The sequence below is a fragment of the Saccopteryx bilineata genome, chromosome 1 (assembly GCF_036850765.1).
Source record: "Saccopteryx bilineata isolate mSacBil1 chromosome 1, mSacBil1_pri_phased_curated, whole genome shotgun sequence".
Lineage (NCBI taxonomy): Eukaryota > Metazoa > Chordata > Mammalia > Chiroptera > Emballonuridae > Saccopteryx > Saccopteryx bilineata.
The window spans coordinates 356,255,590-356,276,775 of NC_089490.1; the positions used below are offsets into that span (position 1 = coordinate 356,255,590).

The 21,186-nt window shown below is 43.8% G+C and overlaps 1 protein-coding gene across 1 annotated transcript in view; it reads left to right on the top strand.

Moving 5' to 3' along the window:
- SWAP70 (switching B cell complex subunit SWAP70) overlaps positions 1–21,186 on the top strand; it is a 95,282-nt gene that overhangs the window by 69,880 nt on the left and 4,216 nt on the right. The window contains exons 5-9 of the mRNA XM_066250930.1: positions 75–221; positions 1,614–1,722; positions 5,331–5,512; positions 13,447–13,554; positions 15,050–15,216. Of these exons, the coding sequence (XP_066107027.1) occupies positions 75–221; positions 1,614–1,722; positions 5,331–5,512; positions 13,447–13,554; positions 15,050–15,216 (713 nt within the window). The remainder of the gene's footprint in view (positions 1–74; positions 222–1,613; positions 1,723–5,330; positions 5,513–13,446; positions 13,555–15,049; positions 15,217–21,186) is intronic.

Here is a 21,186-nt window from a genome sequence, read left to right on the forward strand (position 1 = left end):
AATATCAAGGAAGAGAGATACTAGCTCTTACAAATAAAAGGACAGCAATTTATATCAGATTTACTCTCTCGTAGGGTTACATGATGAAAAAAGGCCATAGAAGGAAAAACTGGACTGAACGCTGGTTTGTACTAAAACCCAACATAATTTCTTACTATGTGAGTGAGGATATGAAAGATAAGAAAGGAGACATTCCCTTGGATGAGAACTGCTATGTAGAGGTGAGAGTCTACTATTACTGCTTTCTGGTGCTGCCCCCTGCTGCTCAAGTACTTTTTATCTTTCTTACAGACTTGAGAGTCTTAGAATAATCTTAAAATTTACATTTTCAAGGTAATAGAGGCATAAAGTTGCAATAATTTCCAAACTAAAAATTAAAGAAACCAGACAAATTTTTTTTCTAATGTGAATTTGTTTTCTGCCTTATACTTGTGAAAAAAGTATAGGGATTAAATCGCATTTGTTTGTACATTTAAGGAATCATTTATTGAGTAAAATAGTCATAAAAAAGAGAGAAAATAAAGCTAAACAAATTTCAGTAATACAGTGTTTGAAATTATAAATATACCAGAAAATCTGGGACATTTTGAGTACAGTGAATAAAACTGAAGAAGCTATGAGCATTACCGTACAGTATTTTGAGTGACTTTCAGGACACTTTATTCATAACGGTTTATTCTGTAAAACAGTGAGGTCCTCAAGAGCTTACATTTTTGAGTATTTATATCTGGACTATTACCAAGTCTGTGTTTGTTGAAGAACATTTAAAATAACTGATCTTACTCATAAACAATCATGTATTTGGATGGATGAGATGGAATGGTGGCTATATTAGTGTCCTGTGGTGTGTAAGGCCCACTAAGGGGTCTTCTTAGATTCAACTCAACCTGGAGCATAAGAAGATTACTATAGGCTATACCAGCCTCCTTATAAGAATAGAGGTCAGGAACCACAGCTCGGCAATAACAATATCCCGGTACAAGGAGAGGAAAGCACATCTCAGGCAGGAATGGGAATCACCCTGGCTTAGGAGCCTTATAGCTTATGGGAGTGAGTGTTTGTAGTTACTTCATGGCTATGTCTTCCAGAGTTCCTGTAAGAGATGTGCTCAGGTGTGAGACACTGCTTAGGAAAGCCCAAAGCCTGGCATCCCTATCAGGTGTTGATGGTTCTCCTAGTCTGGATGTAGTATATTAATCAGGGTCATCATTCCCTTAAGTAATGTTGCCTAAGGCAGTGGTCGGCAAACTCATTAGTCAACAGAGCCAAATATCAACAGTACAACGATTGAAATTTCTTTTGAGAGCCAAGTTTTTTAAACTTAAACTATGTAGGTAGGTACATTCCTTATCGAGGTAGCGCCTGTAGCGCCCACACGTGGTATTTTGTGGAAGAGCCACACTCAAGGGGCCAAAGAGCCGCAGGTGGCTCCTGAGCTGCAGTTTGCCGACCAGGAGCCTGAGGGATAGAATTAGTAAATCAATAATATGCATTTGTATATATTTTTCAATGACATTGAATTTTAGCCAGATTTGTATAAATGATTAAGATTGAATTTAATTTAAATACTTAAAAAGAGAATCTTAAAGAGCTAATTTTGCTTTCTGTTTTAGTCTTTGCCTGACAAGGATGGAAAGAAATGCCTTTTTCTTATAAAATGTTTTGATAAGACCTTTGAGATCAGTGCTTCAGATAAGAAGAAGAAACAGGAGTGGATCCAGGGTAAGATCATTTTTACTTATTTATGTTTTTAGTGAGAGAGAGAGGGTGAGACACAGGCACAGACAGACAGGAAGGGAGAGAGTGTAAAGCATCAACCCATAGTTGTGGCACTTTAGTGATTCATTGATTGATTTCTCATGAGCTTTGACCTGGGGGCTATAGCAGAGCAAGTGACCCTTTCGGCTCAAGCCAGTAAAGTTGGGCTTTAAGCCAACGACCTTTGGGTTCAAGCCAGTGACCATGGGGTCATGTCTATGATCTCGTGCTCAAGCCAGCAACCTCAGGGTTTCGAACCTGGGTCCCCAGTGTCCCAGACTGATGCTCTATCCACTTTGCCACCACCTGGTCAGACAGGGTAAGAATAATTTTTATTATTTGTCATGCTATAACTTGAAAGCTTTGACTTTTTTATATTTGAATCTCATTAAAAATACTAAGGCATTGTTTTCTCATTGCCTATAGTTATTTCTGGATGTAACATGGTAGCCAAAAGAAAAATGAATCAGGAGGAGTTTCCAAATTTTTAATCAATTTCATTTTCATAATGATCTTGTGAGAAAATTGTAAACTGCACATTTTGAGGGTTTTTTACACCTATTATTTGAATGTATGGAATTTCCCTTCTTACAACTGTGAAGAATTTTAAAGTGGCCATCTTGACTTTTGAGTAGTATATAAAACAGAAGAGGAATAATGGAATAGCTTTTGAGTAATTGTTAAGATCTGTTATTTCCACAAGAAATAACATTAGTTTCAAATAACTATCTCAAGAACACAAACTTAACTTAAAAACTTTTTTTTTTTTTTTTTTTACAGAGACAGAGAGAGTCAGAGAGAGGGATAGACAGGGACAGACAGACAGACAGGAACGGAGAGATGAGAAGCATCAATCACTAGTTTTTCATTGTGCATTGCGACACCTTAGTTGTTCATTGATTGCTTTCTCATATGTGCCTTGACCATGAGCCTTCAGCAGACCGAGTACTAGGCGTCCTCAAACTACGGCCCGCGGGCCACATGCAGCCCCCTGAGGCCATTTATCCGGCCCCCCACCGCACTTCCGGAAGGGCCACCTCTTTCATTGGTGGTCAGCGAGAGGAGCACTGCATGTGGCGGCCCTCCAACGGTCTGAGGGACAGTGAACTGGCCCTCTGTGTAAAAAGTTTGGGCCAGCGACCTTGGGTCCAAGCTGGTGAGTTTTTCTCAAACCAGATGAGCCCGTGCTCAAGCTGGCGACCTCGGGGTCTCGAACCTGGGTCCTTCTGCATCCCAGTGTGACGCTCTATCCACTGTGCCACCGCCTGGTCAGGCAAAAAAACTTTTGAAGTATTATTCCAAAACTTTTAAAGAATGAGACACTATATTTAGATTTTATTTCAATCATGAGGGGATTCTGAATATGATGTTCTTAGATTAGGTATATTCCTGAGACCCAATGGGTTACTTTTTTTTAGGTTTTTTTTTGTGCATTGGCCCAAAGAAATGCATAAGCAGGAGTTTGTAGTATAGAAAGAACAGTTTAATATTGACCAATACGGAGGTGGGAGCTAATGCTAAAAACCCAATTCCCTGATGGCGTGTAGGTTACAGATTATACAGGGCAGAATCATAAGTTTTTGTGGGTTAGGGTTGCAGGGTCATGCTGGGAGCTGATTGGTCAGAGGTGAGGTGAGGGTAATGAATCCTTTCTTCAGGTCCTGAGGACAGTTCTGAGGTCTGCTCCAGAGTCCCCTGTCTGGTCTCATAAGAAAGTAGTCAGGGGGATGTTTTGCCTTAGGGTTCAGGAGCTGAAACATAACTTAGGTCCAGATGTTATCTTTAGCCTGCCTCCAGACCTTGTGATCTTGAGTCAGGTCTGGGCTGTCATCTGCTGTCTTGGGGGTAGCTGATTATCTTGGGGAAAGGCTAGATCTCTGAGTAGTGTGTATATAGAGAGATATAATTTCTAGAGTTAGAATTTAAAACTAAATTTAATCAAAGTCACAGGGACCCTCACTTTCAGGTAAAAAAAAAAGTATTATGTTAAAATTGTGGTCATTTTTGATGCGGTTTAAGAGTTTGAGGCATGCACAGCTAGGTTGGAATCTTTTTTCCTAAGTCACTGGGTTATGAATTCTGTGGCCGCTTTCCTCTTCTGTGGAATGGAAATGATATAGGACCTACCTCTCGGGAGTTGTGAGGGCTCAGAAATAAATTATGAAGGTATACTTGCATATTTCATTTTATTTCATTTTTTAAATTTGTTTTAGAGGGGGGGGAGAGAGAGAGAGGAAGGAAGGAAGGAAGGAAGGAAGGAAGGAAGGAAGGAAGGAAGGAAGGAAGGAAGGAGGAAGGGAGGAAGGGAGGAAGGGGGAGAAGCAGGAAGCATCTACTCGTAGTAGTTGCTTCCTGTATGTGCCTTGTCCGGGCAATCCTGGGGAATTGAACCGGCGACCTCATAGTTCTAGGTCGACGCTTTACCACTGCACCACCACAGGTCAGGCCACTACTTGCATATTTTAAAATGACACATCATTGCAGAAATATCTGTAATAGATTGCAAACAACCTAAATGTCCATTAACTGGGAATGGTTGACTAAGTGATGGTGCACCGACAGTGCAGCACTGTGCCATGCTCTGTAGAGTGCTTTGTGGGCTGATACAGACAGCTTTCCAGGGTAAAATAAGTGAAATAAAAAACAAGGCTCAGAAAAGTGTATTGCTCCATTGTTCATTGCAAAAAAAAAAAAAGGGTGCTCACAAACAGGGAATATTTCAAAATGAATATGAAGCTATAAAATATCCCCTAATGTTTGTGAGTAGTATATACACATAATTGATTTGTATCTGCACTGTACGAAGAATGAAAATACCTCAGGAGAGATGCACAAGAAACTTGTTAGCATTAGTAGCGAGAGGAGGGCGGCACCCAGTATTTGGGGATAGGACTAGGACAGAGACCTCTGCCATGTCCTTTCGTGCTTCTGAATTTGAACAATGGGAAAGTATTAGCTATTCAGAAAATTAACTTTATATTGAAATAATCAGGAAAGAAATCAGATTTTATATAAAAATCAGATAATGAATGTAAAGAGTATATAGATAGCATGTATGCAATAAATGGTAGCTACTGTTATCCTCTCAGGAAGGGGGGTGTAGCGTTTAGAAAGAGGGTTTCAAAAGGCAGTTGTCAGGCTGGCTGAACACAGCAGGCAGCAAATCAGATGTCAGAACTTTGAGTCTCAGCCCTTACTGTCTTAATCTTCTGTAGCCTTTTGAGAAGTATGGAAGAAGGGCGTTGAAAGTGTTTTATATTTTGAAAGTGCTATTTTAAAATTTTCAAATGTGTGGTACTCCCAAATCAAGTGTCTATTTGAGCACAGTTATGCAATTTAGGAATTTTGGAATTCTGAAGCTGGACGTGACTTTAGAGACCATCCCTCTCATGTTAGAGATGAGGAAACTGATGCTGCAAGAGACGTGTGACTTGCTCAAGGTCGTGCGGCCACTCAGCGATAGAATCCGAATCTACACGGGGTCTCCGGTTTTCTTCCCACTGTGCCATTTGCATGTTAGGCTTACAGAAAATAAAGGGTATTTCCTGTTTTTTCTCCTATGCCTTTCACAGCCATTCATTCCACTATCCATCTGTTGAAGCTGGGCAGCCCCCCACCGCACAAAGAAGCCCGCCAGCGTCGGAAAGAGCTCCGGAAGAAGCTGCTGGCCGAGCAGGAGGAGCTGGAGCGACAGATGAAGGAGCTGCAGGCTGCCAACGAAAACAAGCAGCGGGAGCTGGAGACCGTGCGGAAGGTGGGGCCCGGGGCGGGGCCCGGGGCGCTGCGTCTGCCAGGCAGGGAGGGCCGTTTGCATCACAGAGGCCACAGCCACCTTACTTTCGAGCTTTGGTTTTACCGAAACCAAAACTGTCCTCAGTCCAGGTTCCTAAGATCGTATGTCTAACGTGGCTCAGATTGTAAAAGTATTTTGACAATTCTTTGTGAGTCTACTCAGAGGGCGTCAGCATAAAGTCCGGCATTTCCATGGGATGCAAAGACAGAGCCCCTACAGGAAGGTGGGGCCTTACACCACATTCCTCGAGAACTGTCCTCAAGACCAGGTTCCTGCAGTTTTAGGGAGATTCTGTCAGCGAACTGTGTTCTCCGGAGATGTATCTACACCACGTGAGACACCCTGGTTTTCCCAGCCCTGGCAGTCTGAGGGTCTCGGGGAAGCAAGGACATTCACTGGCCAGGAAAGCATATTTATACTGAATTGTTGTAAAGTAACTGAATCCACAAATCCGGTGTTCGTAGAGGCACGTAGTCCAAATAAGTTTTTGAAAAGTTTGATTAAAGGAGGAAATTTATTAAATATGCCGGCCATATATGGCTGACACAGGGCAACAGACCCAAATTATGCAGACCCCCAAAACAGTTCAGGGGCTGTTTATATACTCCTAATTATACATGGGAGGGAGAAAACCTGACATCTCGGCAAAAGTTTATACCTTTTGTTTAGAGATACATACATTAATTATATTCTTTCAGGAGGGGAGGGGTAGTTTCCATAGAGACAGATGCCTGTAAATGGTTCATTAGTATAAGAAAAGATTTTAATTTGATCTTTTTTTCTTCATGTATCTGGCTAGCTATTCACCCCTCTTCCCATAGGTATGGGGAAGGTCGGGGAATCCAAGTCTCCTTCCTCTTCTGCATTTACAACACAATGCCATTGGCCATCTTAGTTTTGATGCTAATCACACAAGCATAGAAATCACACTTACAAAATCTTTCTGCATGCCTAGCCCAAATTAATAAAATGTTCTTTAAATTTCCTAAGATATTTAAATATTAATTCTGTAGCTTTTGGCACTTTACAACAGAATGAGCACTGTTGAATTTTGTCAGAGAAAGATGAGCAATTTTATTCCCGTAAGGACAACAAGGTCACTTTTGGTGACCTGGGCAGTTTGTTGCTTTTTTAGATTTCCCTCCTTAACTTCCCATCTTTACTCCTGAGGACCTTGCAAGACCCCCAGTGTCAAATTGTGGGTTTTACTTACCGTTTGGAGTCAAAGAAACGGTCCGGGTCAGCTTCTCCTTCCGTCTGAGGGCCAGGCAGCCAGAGGTACCTAGGCTGCACAGGGACGTCGTGAGCCTGCACTGGGAAACCTTGCTCCTTGACTATATCATGGTTTGGGGGGAGGTAGTGCCCAGTGTGTGGGCATCATCTTTACCTGGTGTTGGAATCCACGGGAGTCCGAACGACCAGAGTAACAGGCTTTATTGAAAGGAAGAAAGGAACCCTGCCGGGCACTTCTCCCGGGGAGAAGAACGCTGGTTACAGTCTAGGGGCGAGTTATACAGTGTTTGGGAGAGCCTAAGGGGATACTGAGGCAAAAGTCCTGGTATATCCGGAATGCTCCTTCTTGGGGGGCTTCGAGCATGTGGGTGTTGAATCAAAAGTCCTGGTATGTCCGGAGCCCCTCCTTGGGGCGGCTTGTCAGCTTTTTTGGAATTCCTCTGTCTCAGGGGCGATAGGCCAGTAAGGGTGAGGTCTGACAGATAAGCGGAACATCAAGAGGGCAGTTTGGAATACACATATCTATCACCTGGGACCCCTCTGGTTGAGTCTGTCTGCCTGAGTCATTGAACACATGCTAACCAAGAGCTGAGACCTTTGTGCTGTCCTCTGCGGCCCCTTTGGTTGCTTATGGTAAAGGCCCCACGTTCCCAGTGGGGCTCTGTCTTTGCATCCCATGGAAACGCCACACTTTATGCTGACGCCCTCTGAGTAGACTCACAAAGAATTTCTAAAAGACTTTTATAATCTTAAGAACTGTGTAGACATCCAGTCTTAGAATAGTTGTTCCTGTCTGGCACGTCTACTTGCTAGAAGCAGCGCCTCCGGGGAGCAGCACCCCAGATCTTGCTCCCTGGTATATGCTTCAGTTTGGCGCAAATAGACTAACTCTTAGAAAACAAACAAATGAACAAACAAACAAACAAAAGCAGCTCCTTATGTCTTGCTGTTATACCCAAATAACTCCTGCATCCTGCTCTTTCTGCTACAGTATGTTTTCTTTAAAAGCTCTTCCAGGCTTGGGTGAGTACCTGCAGGATGTGATTGCTGCTTCCTCCGTCCACCGTACACGGAGCAGAAGGGGGGTGTTATGAGAGTGGGATCTGGGCTTGGTGTCCTTCCTTTATAAAGAATTTAAAAATATTGTAATGGGCCATGCATAGAAATGAGAGTATGAGATACCTGTATACAAATAAAGTGGCTATTTCTGAAACTACTACCCAAGTTAAGATAGAATGTTGCCAATATTTTAGAAGCTCCTGTGCCCTCTTTCTTGGGGGTGGGGGGTGGGGAAGGTACAAAGAGCAGTTTTGCGGTTTCTGTATAGTTTTATGAGTTTCTATATACATGCCTGGATTCTTTACCTACCACAGACAGAATACAGAACAATTCCAGTGCCTCAAAGAAATTTCCTCATACCGCTCCTTGGATTCAGACCCTTTCCTCACCTAAGCCCTTGCAAAACACCTATCTGTTCTGTTCCTATGTTTTTGACTCTGTCAAATTGTAATATAAATGGAATCATTCAGTATGTACACTTTCAAGACTGGGTTGATTCACTTAGCATCAAGCATTTGAGATTCATCCATCTGGTGTCCTTTTAAATTCCTTTGAACTCAGCCTCTCAGCAGCATGTAGGCACCTGCCCTGTGTTATGTGAGTGCATGCCTGAACTGACAAGGCCCAGGCCACTTCCACTGCCCGGTTTTATAGAACTACTTAAGCACCTGATTTGGGATTTGATGGATGAATGTTAGAAAGTTATTATAACTCCCTTAATAATCTTTGATTTTCTTATCAAGAAATAAAATTCTCCAATTTTTTATTGAAGCAATTTTAGAAAACTGCTCGTGTAAATGTTTTAATCACCTGGAATTATATATTCGTAAATTTTGTGTGACTTGTTAGGCCTTAGTGGATTCAGAAGAAGAAATAAGAAATTATTAAAAAAATATATTAATAGATTTCTTCGATTCCTGGCCAGGACACATAGGAGAAGCGCCCATCAGCTTCTCCACCCTTCCCCCTCTCCTTTCTCTCTGTCTCTCTCTTCCTCTCCCGCAGCCAAGGCTCCACTGGAGCAAAGTTGGCCCGGGTGCTGAGGATGGCTCCATGGCCTCTGCCTCAGGCGCTAGAGTGGCTCTGGTTGCAACAGAGCATTGCCCCCTGGTGGGCATGCCGGGTGGATCCCGGTCAGGCACATGCGGGAGTCTGTTTGACTGCCTCCCCATTTCCAACTTCAGAAAAATTAAAAAAAAATTAAAAAATGAACAAGGGCTTACCAGCTTGAGCATGGGATTGTTGGCTTCCGTATGGAATCATACATATGACCCCATGGTCGCTGGCTTGAGCCTAAGATCACTGGCTTGAGGAAGTAGTCACTTGCTCTGCTGGAGCCCTCCAGTCAAGGCACACATAAGAAAGCAATCAATGGACAACTAAGGTGCCACAACAAAGAATTGATGCTTCTCATCTCTCTGCTTTCCTATCTGTCCCTCTCTGTCTTTCTCACTTTAAAAAGACAAAAAAACAAAACCCCCCCAAAACATAAACAAAATTAAATGATTATTCAAATAGGTAATACAATCATATGGTTCAAAATTTAAAAATATAAAAAGGGATTCATTGGGAAGATTTCCTCCTACTTTTTTTTCTCCTCGGCCTAGCTCCTACCACTTGCCTAAGGTAACCATTATTTTTTACTTCTTATGTATCTTTCTACATTTATTTAATGTACATATAAAAGAATATGACTATACATTCTCACTTTCCCATTCTTTAAATACAAAAAGTACATAATCAACTGCATGGTTCTGCAACTAGTTTATTTTGCTTTATACATATATGTATATTTAAAATTTTTGCATGTCAGTATAAAGAGCTTCTTTGTTCTTGTTTATGGTTATATAATGCTATATATATATATATATATATTTTAATTTTTTTGGTATTTTTCTGAAGTGAGAAGCGGGGAGGCAGACAGACAGACTCCCGCATGCACCTGACCAGCATGCCCACCAGGGAGCGATGCTCGGCCCATCTGGGGTGTTTCTCTTCCCCAGTGGGAGCCATTCTAGCACCTGAGGTGGAGGCCATGGATCCATCCTCAGCACCAGGGCCAGCTTTGCTCCAGTGGAGCCTTGGCTGCAGGAGGGGAAGAGAGAGACAGAGAGAAAAGAGAGGGGGAAGGGTGGAGAAGCAAATGGGCACTTCTCCTGTGTGCCCTGACCAGGAATCAAACCTGGGACTTCCACACAACGGGCTGATGCTCTACCACTGAGCCAACCAGCCAGGCTATATAATGCTATTAAATGTCTGTATCATTACTTATTTAACCAGTCTTTTATTGATGAACATTTGGGCTGTTTTAATCTTTTGGTTTTTGTTTATTTGTTTTTAGTGAGAGAAAGACAAGAAGAGAGAGAGAGAGATGAGAAGCATCAATTTATAGTTGTATCACTTTAGTTGTTCATTGATTGCTTCTCATATGTGCCTTTATGTGGAGTATGGGAGGGGCCTCAAGCTGAGGCAGTGACCCCTTGTTCAAGCCAGAGATCTTGGGCTTTAATGTAGTAACCTTTGGGCTCAAGCCAGCAACTGTGGGATCATGTCAATGATCTCACACTCAAGCTGGATGAGCCTGCACTCAACCTGGAGACCTCGGGGTTTCTAACTTGGGACCTCTGTGTCCCAGGTCAACACTTTATCCACTGCACCATCACCGATCAAGCTTAATATTTTGTTTTAATAGACAATGCTACAGGGAATGATTTTGTACCTGTGTTCATACATGGTCTAATGTATCTGAATGTAGAATAAATCTCAGAAGTGGGCTTGCTGGATCAAAGCATATATATCCATCTCTAATTATGAAATCCAGGCTGATGGAATAGCCAGCATCTCAAATCTTGCTATTCCCTGTACCAGAGTTAAAAATGTTCTAGGGTTTGGCAGCTAAGTACCAGAAATGTCATACTTGACTTCTAGCTACAATATTTTGACCAGAGTACTGTATTCATATGTTTCTGATGAGAAGTTAGCTTTCAATCTTATTAGAGTTTCCTTGTGTGTAATTAATGATGTTTCTTTTGTTGGTTTCAGGAATTTTCTTTTTGTCTTCATCTTTCCACAGTTTTACTATGATGTGTGTGGGTATAGACATCTTTGTGTTCATCCTAGAGTTAGCTGAACTTGGATTTGGAATGTTTTACATCAGATTGGGAAAGTTTTCAGAATTTATTTCTTCAGATATTATTTCTACTCCTTCCTCTCCTCTTCTTCTGATATTCTCATTATGTGGGTATTGGTAGACTTCATGGTGTTCCATGTTTCTCTAAGGCTCTGTTCATTTTTCTTCATTCTTTTTTCTCTGTTGTTCAGATTGCAGAATTCCATCACTCTATCTTTGATAGATTCTTCTTGCAGTCCAGATATATGGGTGAGACCCTCTAGTGACTTTTTCATTTCAGTTATTACACTTTTCAGCTCCAGCATTTCCAGTTGGTTCTTTTCATAATTTCTGTATTTTTATTGATATTCTCTAGAAGGGATGATGGGATATTATCATACCTTCTATTGCTTCCTCAAGCACAGTTTCCTTTAGTTCTCTGAACATGTGACTTCACTGAAGTTTTTGCAAAATCCACCATCCGGGCCCCGTCAAGGACAGTGTCTATTGCCTGATTTTCCGTGTGTCTGCCTCACCCTTTCTCTCTCTTTGCACGTCTCATAAATTTTTGTGGGAAACTGGAAATTTTAGATAATATGTTATATGCACCTGGAAATGTCTTTCTTTTCTCCCCTAAGGGCTTCTTGTTGTTTGTTCACTTATTTGTTTAGTGACATGGCTGGACTATTTCAGTGAGACCTGTTTTCTTCACAGTGTGAAGCCTCTGACCGTGGTCCTCAGAGGGACAGTCTGGCCACGTGCCCAGTGCCCTGGGAGGACCAGGATGGGTGTCTCTCTGCTAATCTGTCTCTGTCGGGGTCATATCCAGTTGTGAGAACTTACTAATCTCCAGTGATTGCTCTGTCATTTTCAATAATACTGGGGCCTGAACTGCTCACACAGCCTGATGTTCTTCAAGTTCAGGTGTACAGGTTGTCTTTGAGACTTGTTTCTGCTCCAGGAGGTCTCTCTTTTGCTCTCTCACCCAGAGTCTCACTGTCAGATGTCTAGCTCACCCATGGTTCAGTTTGTTGGTCTCATGCACATTTGAGCCTCTTGTTTCTTCCCACCAAATCCGCACTGTTTTCAAGAGCGTCTTTTGGCTTGAACTCCTCACTGTTTTAAATAAAGTTAGCTCTTTTGGGGCGAGCTTCCGAGCCAGCCTTTCTCCCTGGGCAGACCTGTTTCAGTGCTCGGGAGTGGGGGTGGGGACAGTGGCCTGCTCGTCTCGGAGTGATGCCCTGCTTTATGAGCCTGTCACTAGGTGGTCACCTCTGGTCTCAGTGTGCCTCTCCCAGAATGGAACCTCTGCCCTCCGAGTGAGTTAGGACAAGGGTGATCTTGCTGTCATACCTGAGGTAGGACTTCTACCCTGTAAGTGGGGGCTGGTGGAGGAAGAGATCCCCACCCCAGGCCTCTTAGCCACTCTTGCCTGCAGTAGGGTTTCTGCCACGAGGATGTGGTGGCCTGGCTCTCCCGGGGAGATCCCACAGCCCTGAATGGAGGGCAGAGGAGGGGCAGCCCTGTGTTCTTGGCTTCATTGCCATGGGGTAGAGCTTCCCTCTCGTGACTTTGTGGGGGAAGAGAAGGGGCCATTCTGTGGCTCACATGTCATAGACCCTCATTGTTACACTGAGGTTTAGGTGATTTTTTTGGATCAATGTTCTCCCTTTGCCATGTGCCCTTAGTATAATTCTCAGAGACATTAAATTGTTGTTTTTGTTTTTAATTGTTGTTTCACTGGGGAAAGGGTCCATGCAGTTCCTCATGCCATTCTTCTGGAAATCAGCTCTGGTAAAAGTTTTGGGGAATGATGTGTAAGATGACAAAGCTGAACAGGAAGAACTCAAGCAATGGATCTCATGAATGCATTTGCGAGTGAATTTAACTCAGTGACTTAATTGCAAAGTGTTGTTCAGACTTCCTGGTAGTCATTCATTTAACTAATTTGTTTTGTATGTAGCTGGGAAAATTGTGGGGATGGAAGTCCAGCAGAACTAAAAGTTTTTATTCTCTATTTCAGGGGTAGTCAACCTTTTTATACCTACTGCCCACTCTTGTATCTCTGTTAGTAGTAAAATTTTCTAATTGCCCACCGGTTCCACAGTAATGGTGATTTATAAAGTAGGGAAGTAACTTTACTTTATAAAATTTATAAAGCAGAGTTACAGCAAGTTAAAGCATATAATAATAATTACTTACCAAGTACTTTATGTCAGATTTTCACTAAGTTTGGCAGAATAAATCTTTATAAAACAACTTACTATAATTGAATCTATCTTTTTATTTATACTTTGGTTGCTCTGTTACCACCCACCATGAAAGCTGGAACGCCCCCTAGTAGGCAGTAGGGACCAGGTTGACTACCACTGCTCTATTTACTGAACATTAAGAATGTTTGGATTCTCACCTGTGTTTAGTGTGAGCATTTCTCCAAATGCACTTCCACTGTAACATTTGCTGCTTTTCTGTGGCCGGGTTTTTGATTGGGTAGAAACTGGAAGAAGCAGCATCTCGGGCAGCAGAAGAAGAAAAGAAACGCCTGCAGACTCAAGTGGAACTGCAGGCCAGGTTCAGCACAGAGCTGGAGCGAGAGAAGCTGGTGAGGACCACATGGCTGGTACTGCTGTGCGCTAGCTCACGGAGCCAGCTGGGCGGTGGAGGGGTGCAGGCCTGGGAGGCTGGAGTGCGGCCATCTTGTCTGCTTGGCTCTGCTATTGACTTGCAGCGGGCGCTTAGGGAAGTTATGTGTTTGTTCATTCATCTGTGATTGGTTTATTGAGCACCTTCTGTGTACCGGGCACCATCCCAAGGATGTAGAGGTAAAAGACATAAACCTTGCTTTCAAGAACCCAAAATAGAAATTTATGGAATGGGGTGCTAAGTGCTGTGGTTAGGGTGACTATATGTTCCAGTTTGACTGGGATCGTCCCTGTCATTCTGGTATAATTATTAATAGCCTCCCTTTTCCTTCTCATAGAGTCCTGGCTTGGAAAATAAATTGCTACGGAAAAAGTAGGCATAGGCTCCATGACACTCCTCCTCTGTAATGAGCAGCGGAGGTTCTGGAATCGTGAGAATATTCGAATTCCAGTCTGCTGCTCTTGGCAGCTCTGACTCACCTTCGAGGTTCGCATGCCCAAGAGACCGCTGTTGGCTGTTGTTGGAATACAGGTCTCACATTGAATTGTAAATGTGTGGGACAGTGCTGAGCACAGCACCTACTAAATAGATGCTTGTCACATTGCCTTTAGTAACTTCTTGTTCCTTAGAGTTGAAATGGGCATATGCGAGTTGGGAGAGCAAAGTGCACAGGGGAAGCTGGGATTGTTTCCTCTCTGCTCTTCTTCCTGAGCGTGTCTTCTCTTCTTTAAATGAGGGGGATTATCGTGCGATCTGTCCTCCCTGTTAGGATGAAGTAAGTGATCTAATACAAGTGAAAACATTTTATAAACTGCAGACGCATGCTCATGTGTGCTATTATATTTAAGATGTCTTTGTCTTTATTGTTAAGACATTGTTAAGATAGTCTAACTCTTAAATCCACGAGGGAGAAACCATAAACTTGTTAGGACACTAAGTTACCGGAGCTGGAGGTGCCCCGGGCAGGGAAGAAGGGGGGTGCCAGGCTGCCGGGTAAGTGCAGGGTTCGCTGCAGGTCAGTGTGGCCTCTTCCCTTGGGCAGTTCTTATTGGAGAAGGGTTCGTTCCTTTTAGAGAAGAATCTACTGGTAAAGAGCTTATAGCTTTAAGGCAATACAAAGTTTAAAAAAAAATTATACAAGGGAACAATTTGTTTTCCCCTCAGCTTGATTCTAATGTGTGGAGTGGAAAGGACGGAGAATGTCCTGGGGCAAGAAACCAAGCTGGGGTTGTAGTCAGTCCCTGGACGCTTGGGGGTGGTCCTGGGGTTGGTATTGGGGGTGCTGTGCTCAATTCCTGGGGTGCTGTGCTCAATCCCTCCATCTTTTGTTCAGGAGCTGAAAGAAGGGCTGCAGCTGTGGGCTGTGGCAACCCCTCAGGGTGGTGGTGGAGTAGGAGGGCTTCCCTGAGGGTGGAGTCCAGCTGCAATTAATCATGACCCCTTTATACCATCAGGTCAGACAGCAGATGGAAGAACAGGTTGCCCAGAAGTCCTCTGAACTGGAACAGTATCTGCAGCGAGTACGGGAGCTGGAAGACATGTACCTGAAGCTGCAAGAGGCTCTTGAGGATGAGCGTCAGGCCCGGCAGGATGAAGAGACTGTGCGGAAGCTTCAGGCCAGGTGCCGGATCAGTTTGTATACAGTGCCTTTCTCAGTAGTCTGGGAGTGACTGACGCTGGTGCGGAGGGGTGTCTCTGCCAGGCTGGGGAGACCCCGATGCCTGGCTGGCTGTGTCCTTTATTTGCAGTCTGGGGCACTGAAAGAGCCTTGCTTCTGGAGCTCACGACTGACCTATACCTAGTTAGAGCAGTCTTCTGGGTACGTTGTATGGGGTGCCCCTAGTCATAGTCTCGAATGTCCATGGGTCCCAGATCAGCTCTGGTGAGACCCTGGCTTCGCCAACATGTTTCAGGTCAGAGTTTCAGCCGCTTTGGGGGATAAAGAGAAAATAAGGAGTTTCCATTTGGTCATTGAGAATTGGTGACATTCCTTAAATAATTATTATTTGAAATCTTAGTTGTAGAAGTTCTTGAAAACTAGATTTTTTTCCCTTAGGAGCTTTTAAAGTCAGGTTGACCAGTTTTGATAGTCATGTTCTCAGATGAGAACTCTGACTTTTTGGTCTCTGTAGCAGCAGGGAGGACACGGTAGAAAGAAGACCCCGAAGGGAAATGTGAGCGATCCTCCTCTCGCTTCTAACCTGCCTTCCCATTTGCTTGCTTTAAGATCCCTGTCAACACTAACAGTACGGACTCCGGTAGCAGCCCCCGGTCAGTGCAGGCAGGCCGTGGGCTTTGCGTCGTGACTGGCTGTTTGGGGGGAACAGCTGTGAGATGACCTGGGGTAGATTTTCCGTGGCCGCATCCCACATGCGGAGCAGCAGAAGATGTTTGTTTAATACACTTAGGTAGGAAAAGAAGAGAAGAGGTCTTTGCTGTATACTTTGCCAAAATGACTTCAAAAATAAGTGGGTTTTGAAAAATATAATTCTATTAAGGACAAATGATCTGAACAGAAAATTAAATGCTGAGCATATTGCCTATGCTCGTAGGTCCCTCGACATATGTTCAGTGTACTGTGATATTCACTAGGTTCTTGGCCCTGCTGTCTAGTGCAGTGGTCCCCAACCTTTTTTGGGCCACAGACCAGTTTAATGTCAGAAAATATTTTCACGGACTGGCCTTTAGGATGGGACGGATAAATGTATCACGTGACCGAGACAAGCATCAAGAGTGAGTCTTAGACGGATGTAACAGAGGGAATCTGGTCATTTTTAAAAAATAAAACATTGTTCAGACTTAAATATAAATAAAATGAAAGTAATGTAAGTTATTTATTCTTTCTCTGTGGACCGGTACCAAATGGCCCATGGACCGGTACTGGACCACTGGTCTAGTGGCTGTTGGATGTCTTGTTAGCACAAGAGTCACTTAATGGGAAGGTTTAAGTGCTCTGTGGCTTCCAAAGAGAGGCATTCTGAGGAACACAAGATGGTTTTTGAGCCTCATTGCAGTTTGTGGTGTGTTGGCAGTTTATAGATAGATTATCCCTGTGCAGAGAATTCACAGGTAAGCTATGAAATATGTATTACTTCTTGGCAGTTTTGAGAGAAGTTGATTATAACAGCAGAAATTAGATCACAGAGCAAACTAGGTAACTAGAAATTTATTAAAGTATTAGTTATTTTGTATTTATCAAATGAGTGATTTTTTTTAAGTGATAGATGGGGAGATAGTGAGACAGACTCCCATGTGCTCCCCCACTGGATCCACCCAGCAACCCCTGTCTGGGGCCAATGCTCAAATTAACTGAGGTGGTTTTGTTTTTGTTTTTGTTTTTTTGTTTGTTTGGTATTTTTCTGAAGTAAAAAGCGGGGAGGCAGAGAGACAGATTCCCACATATGACTGACCGGGATCCACCTGGCATGCCCACTAGGGGGCGATGCTCTGCCCATCTGGGGTGTTGCTCCATTGCAACTGGAGCCATTCTAGGGCCTGAGGCAGAGGCCATGGAGCCATCCTCAGAGCCTGGGCTAACTTTGCTCCAATGGAGCCTGATTGCTGGAGGGGAAGAAAGAGAGAGGAAGGAGAGGGGGAAGGGTGGAGAAGCAGATGGGCGCTTCTCCTGTGTGCCCTGGCCGGGAATTGTACCCAGGAAATCCACACACTGGGCCGATGCTCTACCACTGAGCCAATTGGCCAGGGCTAACCAAACTTTTTTTTTTTAATTTTTTTTTTGGTATTTATTCATTTTCGAGAGAAGAGTGAGTGAGAGAGAGAGGGGGAGAGAGAGAATGGGGGAAGAGCAGAAAGCATCAACTCCCATATGTGCCTTGACCATGCAAGCCCAGGGTTTTGAACCAGCGACCTCAGTGTTCCAGGTCGATGTTTTATCCACTGCGCCACCATAGGTCAGGCCCCAAGCTCTTTTTAACACCTGAGGCTGATGTGCTGGGACCAACCAAGTCATCCTCAGCTCCTGGAGCCGATGCTCAAACCAACTGAGCTGCTGGCTGCAGGAAGGGAAGAGAGAGAGAAGGGAAAGAGGGAGGGGGAGGGAGAAGCAGATGGTTGCTTCTCTGTGTGCCTTGACCGGGGATTGAACCCAACCGTCTTTATGCCAGGCCAACACTCTATCTACTGAGCCAACTCTCCAGGGCTGAATGAGTGACCTTTTGAATAAAAGACAATTTTGGATTTATTTTAGTTTTCAAGTTTTATTGTAGTTTTTAACCAGTGGTAAATATCAGAATCACCTGTAAAGCTTTGAAAAAATACACATGTGGGGCCTACCCTACATTTACTTAATAAAATATCTGTGGCTGAAGCCAGGCATAAGTATTATTATTTGGAAAAACTATAGCTGGCCCTGGCCAGCTGGGTCAGTGGATAGAACATTGGCCCAGTATATGGATGTCCCAGGTTTGATTCCTGGTCAGGGCACACAGGAGAAGTGACCATATGCTTCTCTGCTTCGCCCTTCTCTCCCTCTTCCCCTCCTGCAGCCAATGGCTCAGTTGGTTCAAGCATGGCCCCAGGTGCTGAGGATAGCTCAGTTGGTCTGAGCATCAGCCCCTGACAGGGGTTGCCAGGTGGATCCCAGTTGGGGCGTATGAGGGAGTCTGCCTCACTATCTTCCCTCCTCTCACCTAAAAACAAACAAAAAAACACAAAATACTATAGTTAATTATTTTGTACACTCTGATTTTAGTACATAGCAAAATGCTTTCAACCTTTCAAACGCACACATAGCTATTATGTATGTACAGATTTGCACCAATAAGCTGAAATTACTGCACAAAAGTTAACTTTTTCTTGGTGTGTGTGGAAAGGCCACTTTATGAATAGAATTCTTTTACTATTCTAAATTATTTTTCTTTCAGCTAAGTTTATGGAACTTGAAAACAATACACTGACGCTATCTAGTGGTCATTTTTAAGTGAGGCAAGTCCCTCTTTCTTTCCCAAAGTCCCAGAAGGCTGGGCTAGGTTCAGAGGGTCATGATGTCAGATTGGCAAAGGAGGCTTTCTCCTTGTTTTCACTCCCAAAATAGGCCTTTCTGGGTAGAAAACTCAAGGGAAGTCTTCATGGGGTTGGGATAGAAATACTTTAGTCTGGCACTGAGGAAGTGAAACAGAATCTTAGGTGAAGGATGTATGTCAAGGGCCTTTTTTGTTAGTTCTCCCTTCCTTCCTTTCAGAAATAGCGAGTCGTTCTTGGGATATTTGGCATCTTGTTGCTCTTCCAGTGGATGCTCCTTTCTATGTCAGTGTCTTGAGTTTCCCCAGAGATACCTTATAAAGCAAATTGTTTAAATAGAAGAACTTTGACTTGAGCCATCTGGGCCTTTTCATTTTTTTAATATTAAAATTTAGTGTTTTTATTTATTTATTTATTTATTTTTATTTTATGTTTAATCCTGAAGGTTCTCTAGCTTCTTATGAATGGGGACTCTGAAGAAAACTGTTTGACACTGGGACATCTCAGTGATTGGAAAGTTCTTGAGGCTGAGACACAATCTGTCCCAGTGTAACTGTCACCTGCTAGTTTGAGATCTGTGGAGCCTAGTAGTATGCTTGGGTAGTGCCTGTAGTCTCAGCTGGAGCTGCGCCTGGCACACAGCCAGGGCCCCAGGGATATTTTATGAATGAATGAATGGATCCAAGTTCTACTCATTGAGGCCACATGGAACAATGGTCTCTCTTCCACGGGGTAATACTTGTCATGTATGTGGAAGCAGGTAGGAACCAAGCTCTGGAGTGAGGTCTGGGTTTGATTTCCAGTTATATACTTTCTAACTGTATCATGTTAGAAAACATTTCACTGTGTTGAGGCTTCAGTTCCTTGTCTATAAAACAAGGGTGACCATTGTGGGGGTGTTGTGTTGTGCAGATTAAATGAGACAATGCATACAGAGTGCTGAGTGTGAGGTCTGGTGTTTAGTAGTCTCTCAAAATGTGTTGGCTTATGGTCTTTCTCTCATTTGTCGACGAGGAAGATAGATAATATATAGAATGTCAAAATAAATGTTCTTAAAAGATATTGACAAGAAGATCATTTAAAATATCAGCAAAACAAGTTCAGGATCTAGGAGTCCTGGCCGAATAGCAATTCATTTGAAACGATTAGGGCTTGACCAGGCAGTGGCTTAGTGCATAGAGCGTTGGCCTGGGATGCAGAGGACCCAGGTTTAAAACCCCGTGGTCACCAGCTTGAGCGCATGATTCTGGCTTGAACATGGGACCATACACATGACCCCATGGTCACAGGCTTGAGCCCAAAGGTTGCTGGCTTGAAACCCAAGATCTCTGGCTCTGCTGTAGCCCCCTGGTCAAGGCACATATGAGAAAGCAATCAATGAACTACTAAGGTGCCGCAACAAAGAATTGATGCTTCTCATCTCCCTTCCTTCCTGTCTGTCCCCACCCTTGCTTTTTAAAAAGAAGAAAAGATTAGGGGTTTTACTTCCTCGTGATACAATTGCCAAAAACCTCAGATACTCTCGGGCAGCCTTACTGAATGTGAAGGATCCAGAGCTAAGTAGGTAACAGTCCCTCTGTAATAAAGAGAGCCTCTATTTAGTCGGAACTTTCTGCATAATAGACCCTGTTCTAAGTGCCTTACACGCATTACCACACTTAATGCATCAGCAGCCTTTGATGTTATGTGTAGTTCCTATAACTTTTTTGTATATGAGGAAACTGAGGCACAGACTGGTTAAATTCTTTGGTCAGGGGTTTGTCTGCAAACTGTAGAAACCAGCTTGAGTTAACTAAAGTAATAAAATAATTTCTTGAAAGGTTCTTGAGTAGCTTAGCAGCTCCACAGAAAAACAGGTGATCAGGCCTGGAGCCCAGGCAGGAACCAAGGGAGGCTGAGCAAACTAGGTCACAGGACCAGTCCGGGATGCCCCGGATGCTGACACTGGCACCATGTGTTGGTGGTTGCTCCCGCCGTCACTTGATGGTAGATATTGCTGCCATCAGCAGGATGAATTCTCCACTGTCTCTGCTTCTTTGTGTCACCTGCTTCAGAGTCCGAGGTCCAGGAGGGGACCTGCATCGCCAGGCTTGGCTCAGGCTTTCTCCAGGTCCTGTCTGCCAGGAGGCGGAGGGCAGGTGTCTGGCCTGTGGCTTCTGTAGTGGGAGATGGGCCCTGTTTCCCATCAGGACCCTACTCTGCCAGAGTTCAGATACTGGGCAGCCTGAACGCTGCAAATGCAATGCGCGTTCCCCCTCCATTCTTTCACTCCAGGATAAAGGGGGCCCGTCCGTCTTGTTCACTGTGGTAGCCCCGGTACCTAGGAAAGACCACAGCAGGTGGGTAGTGGATCCACGTTGAGTGAGTGAATAAACTCAGCACTCATCAGACCACATCTGCAGTGTTGCATTCAGGTGTGGATATCACATTCCAAGAGACATCTAAGGAGGACAGGTTGGTCCTTTGTGGAACTGGGGACAGTAGATGGGAGCGCTCATTTTAGTTGAGGAAGAACTTTCTCAGGATTTGAGGTTGCACGTAAACAAACTGGCCCGATCCATGAAGCGTGAACGGCCCATCACACAGAGTATTTCAGAGGAGTAGGATCACC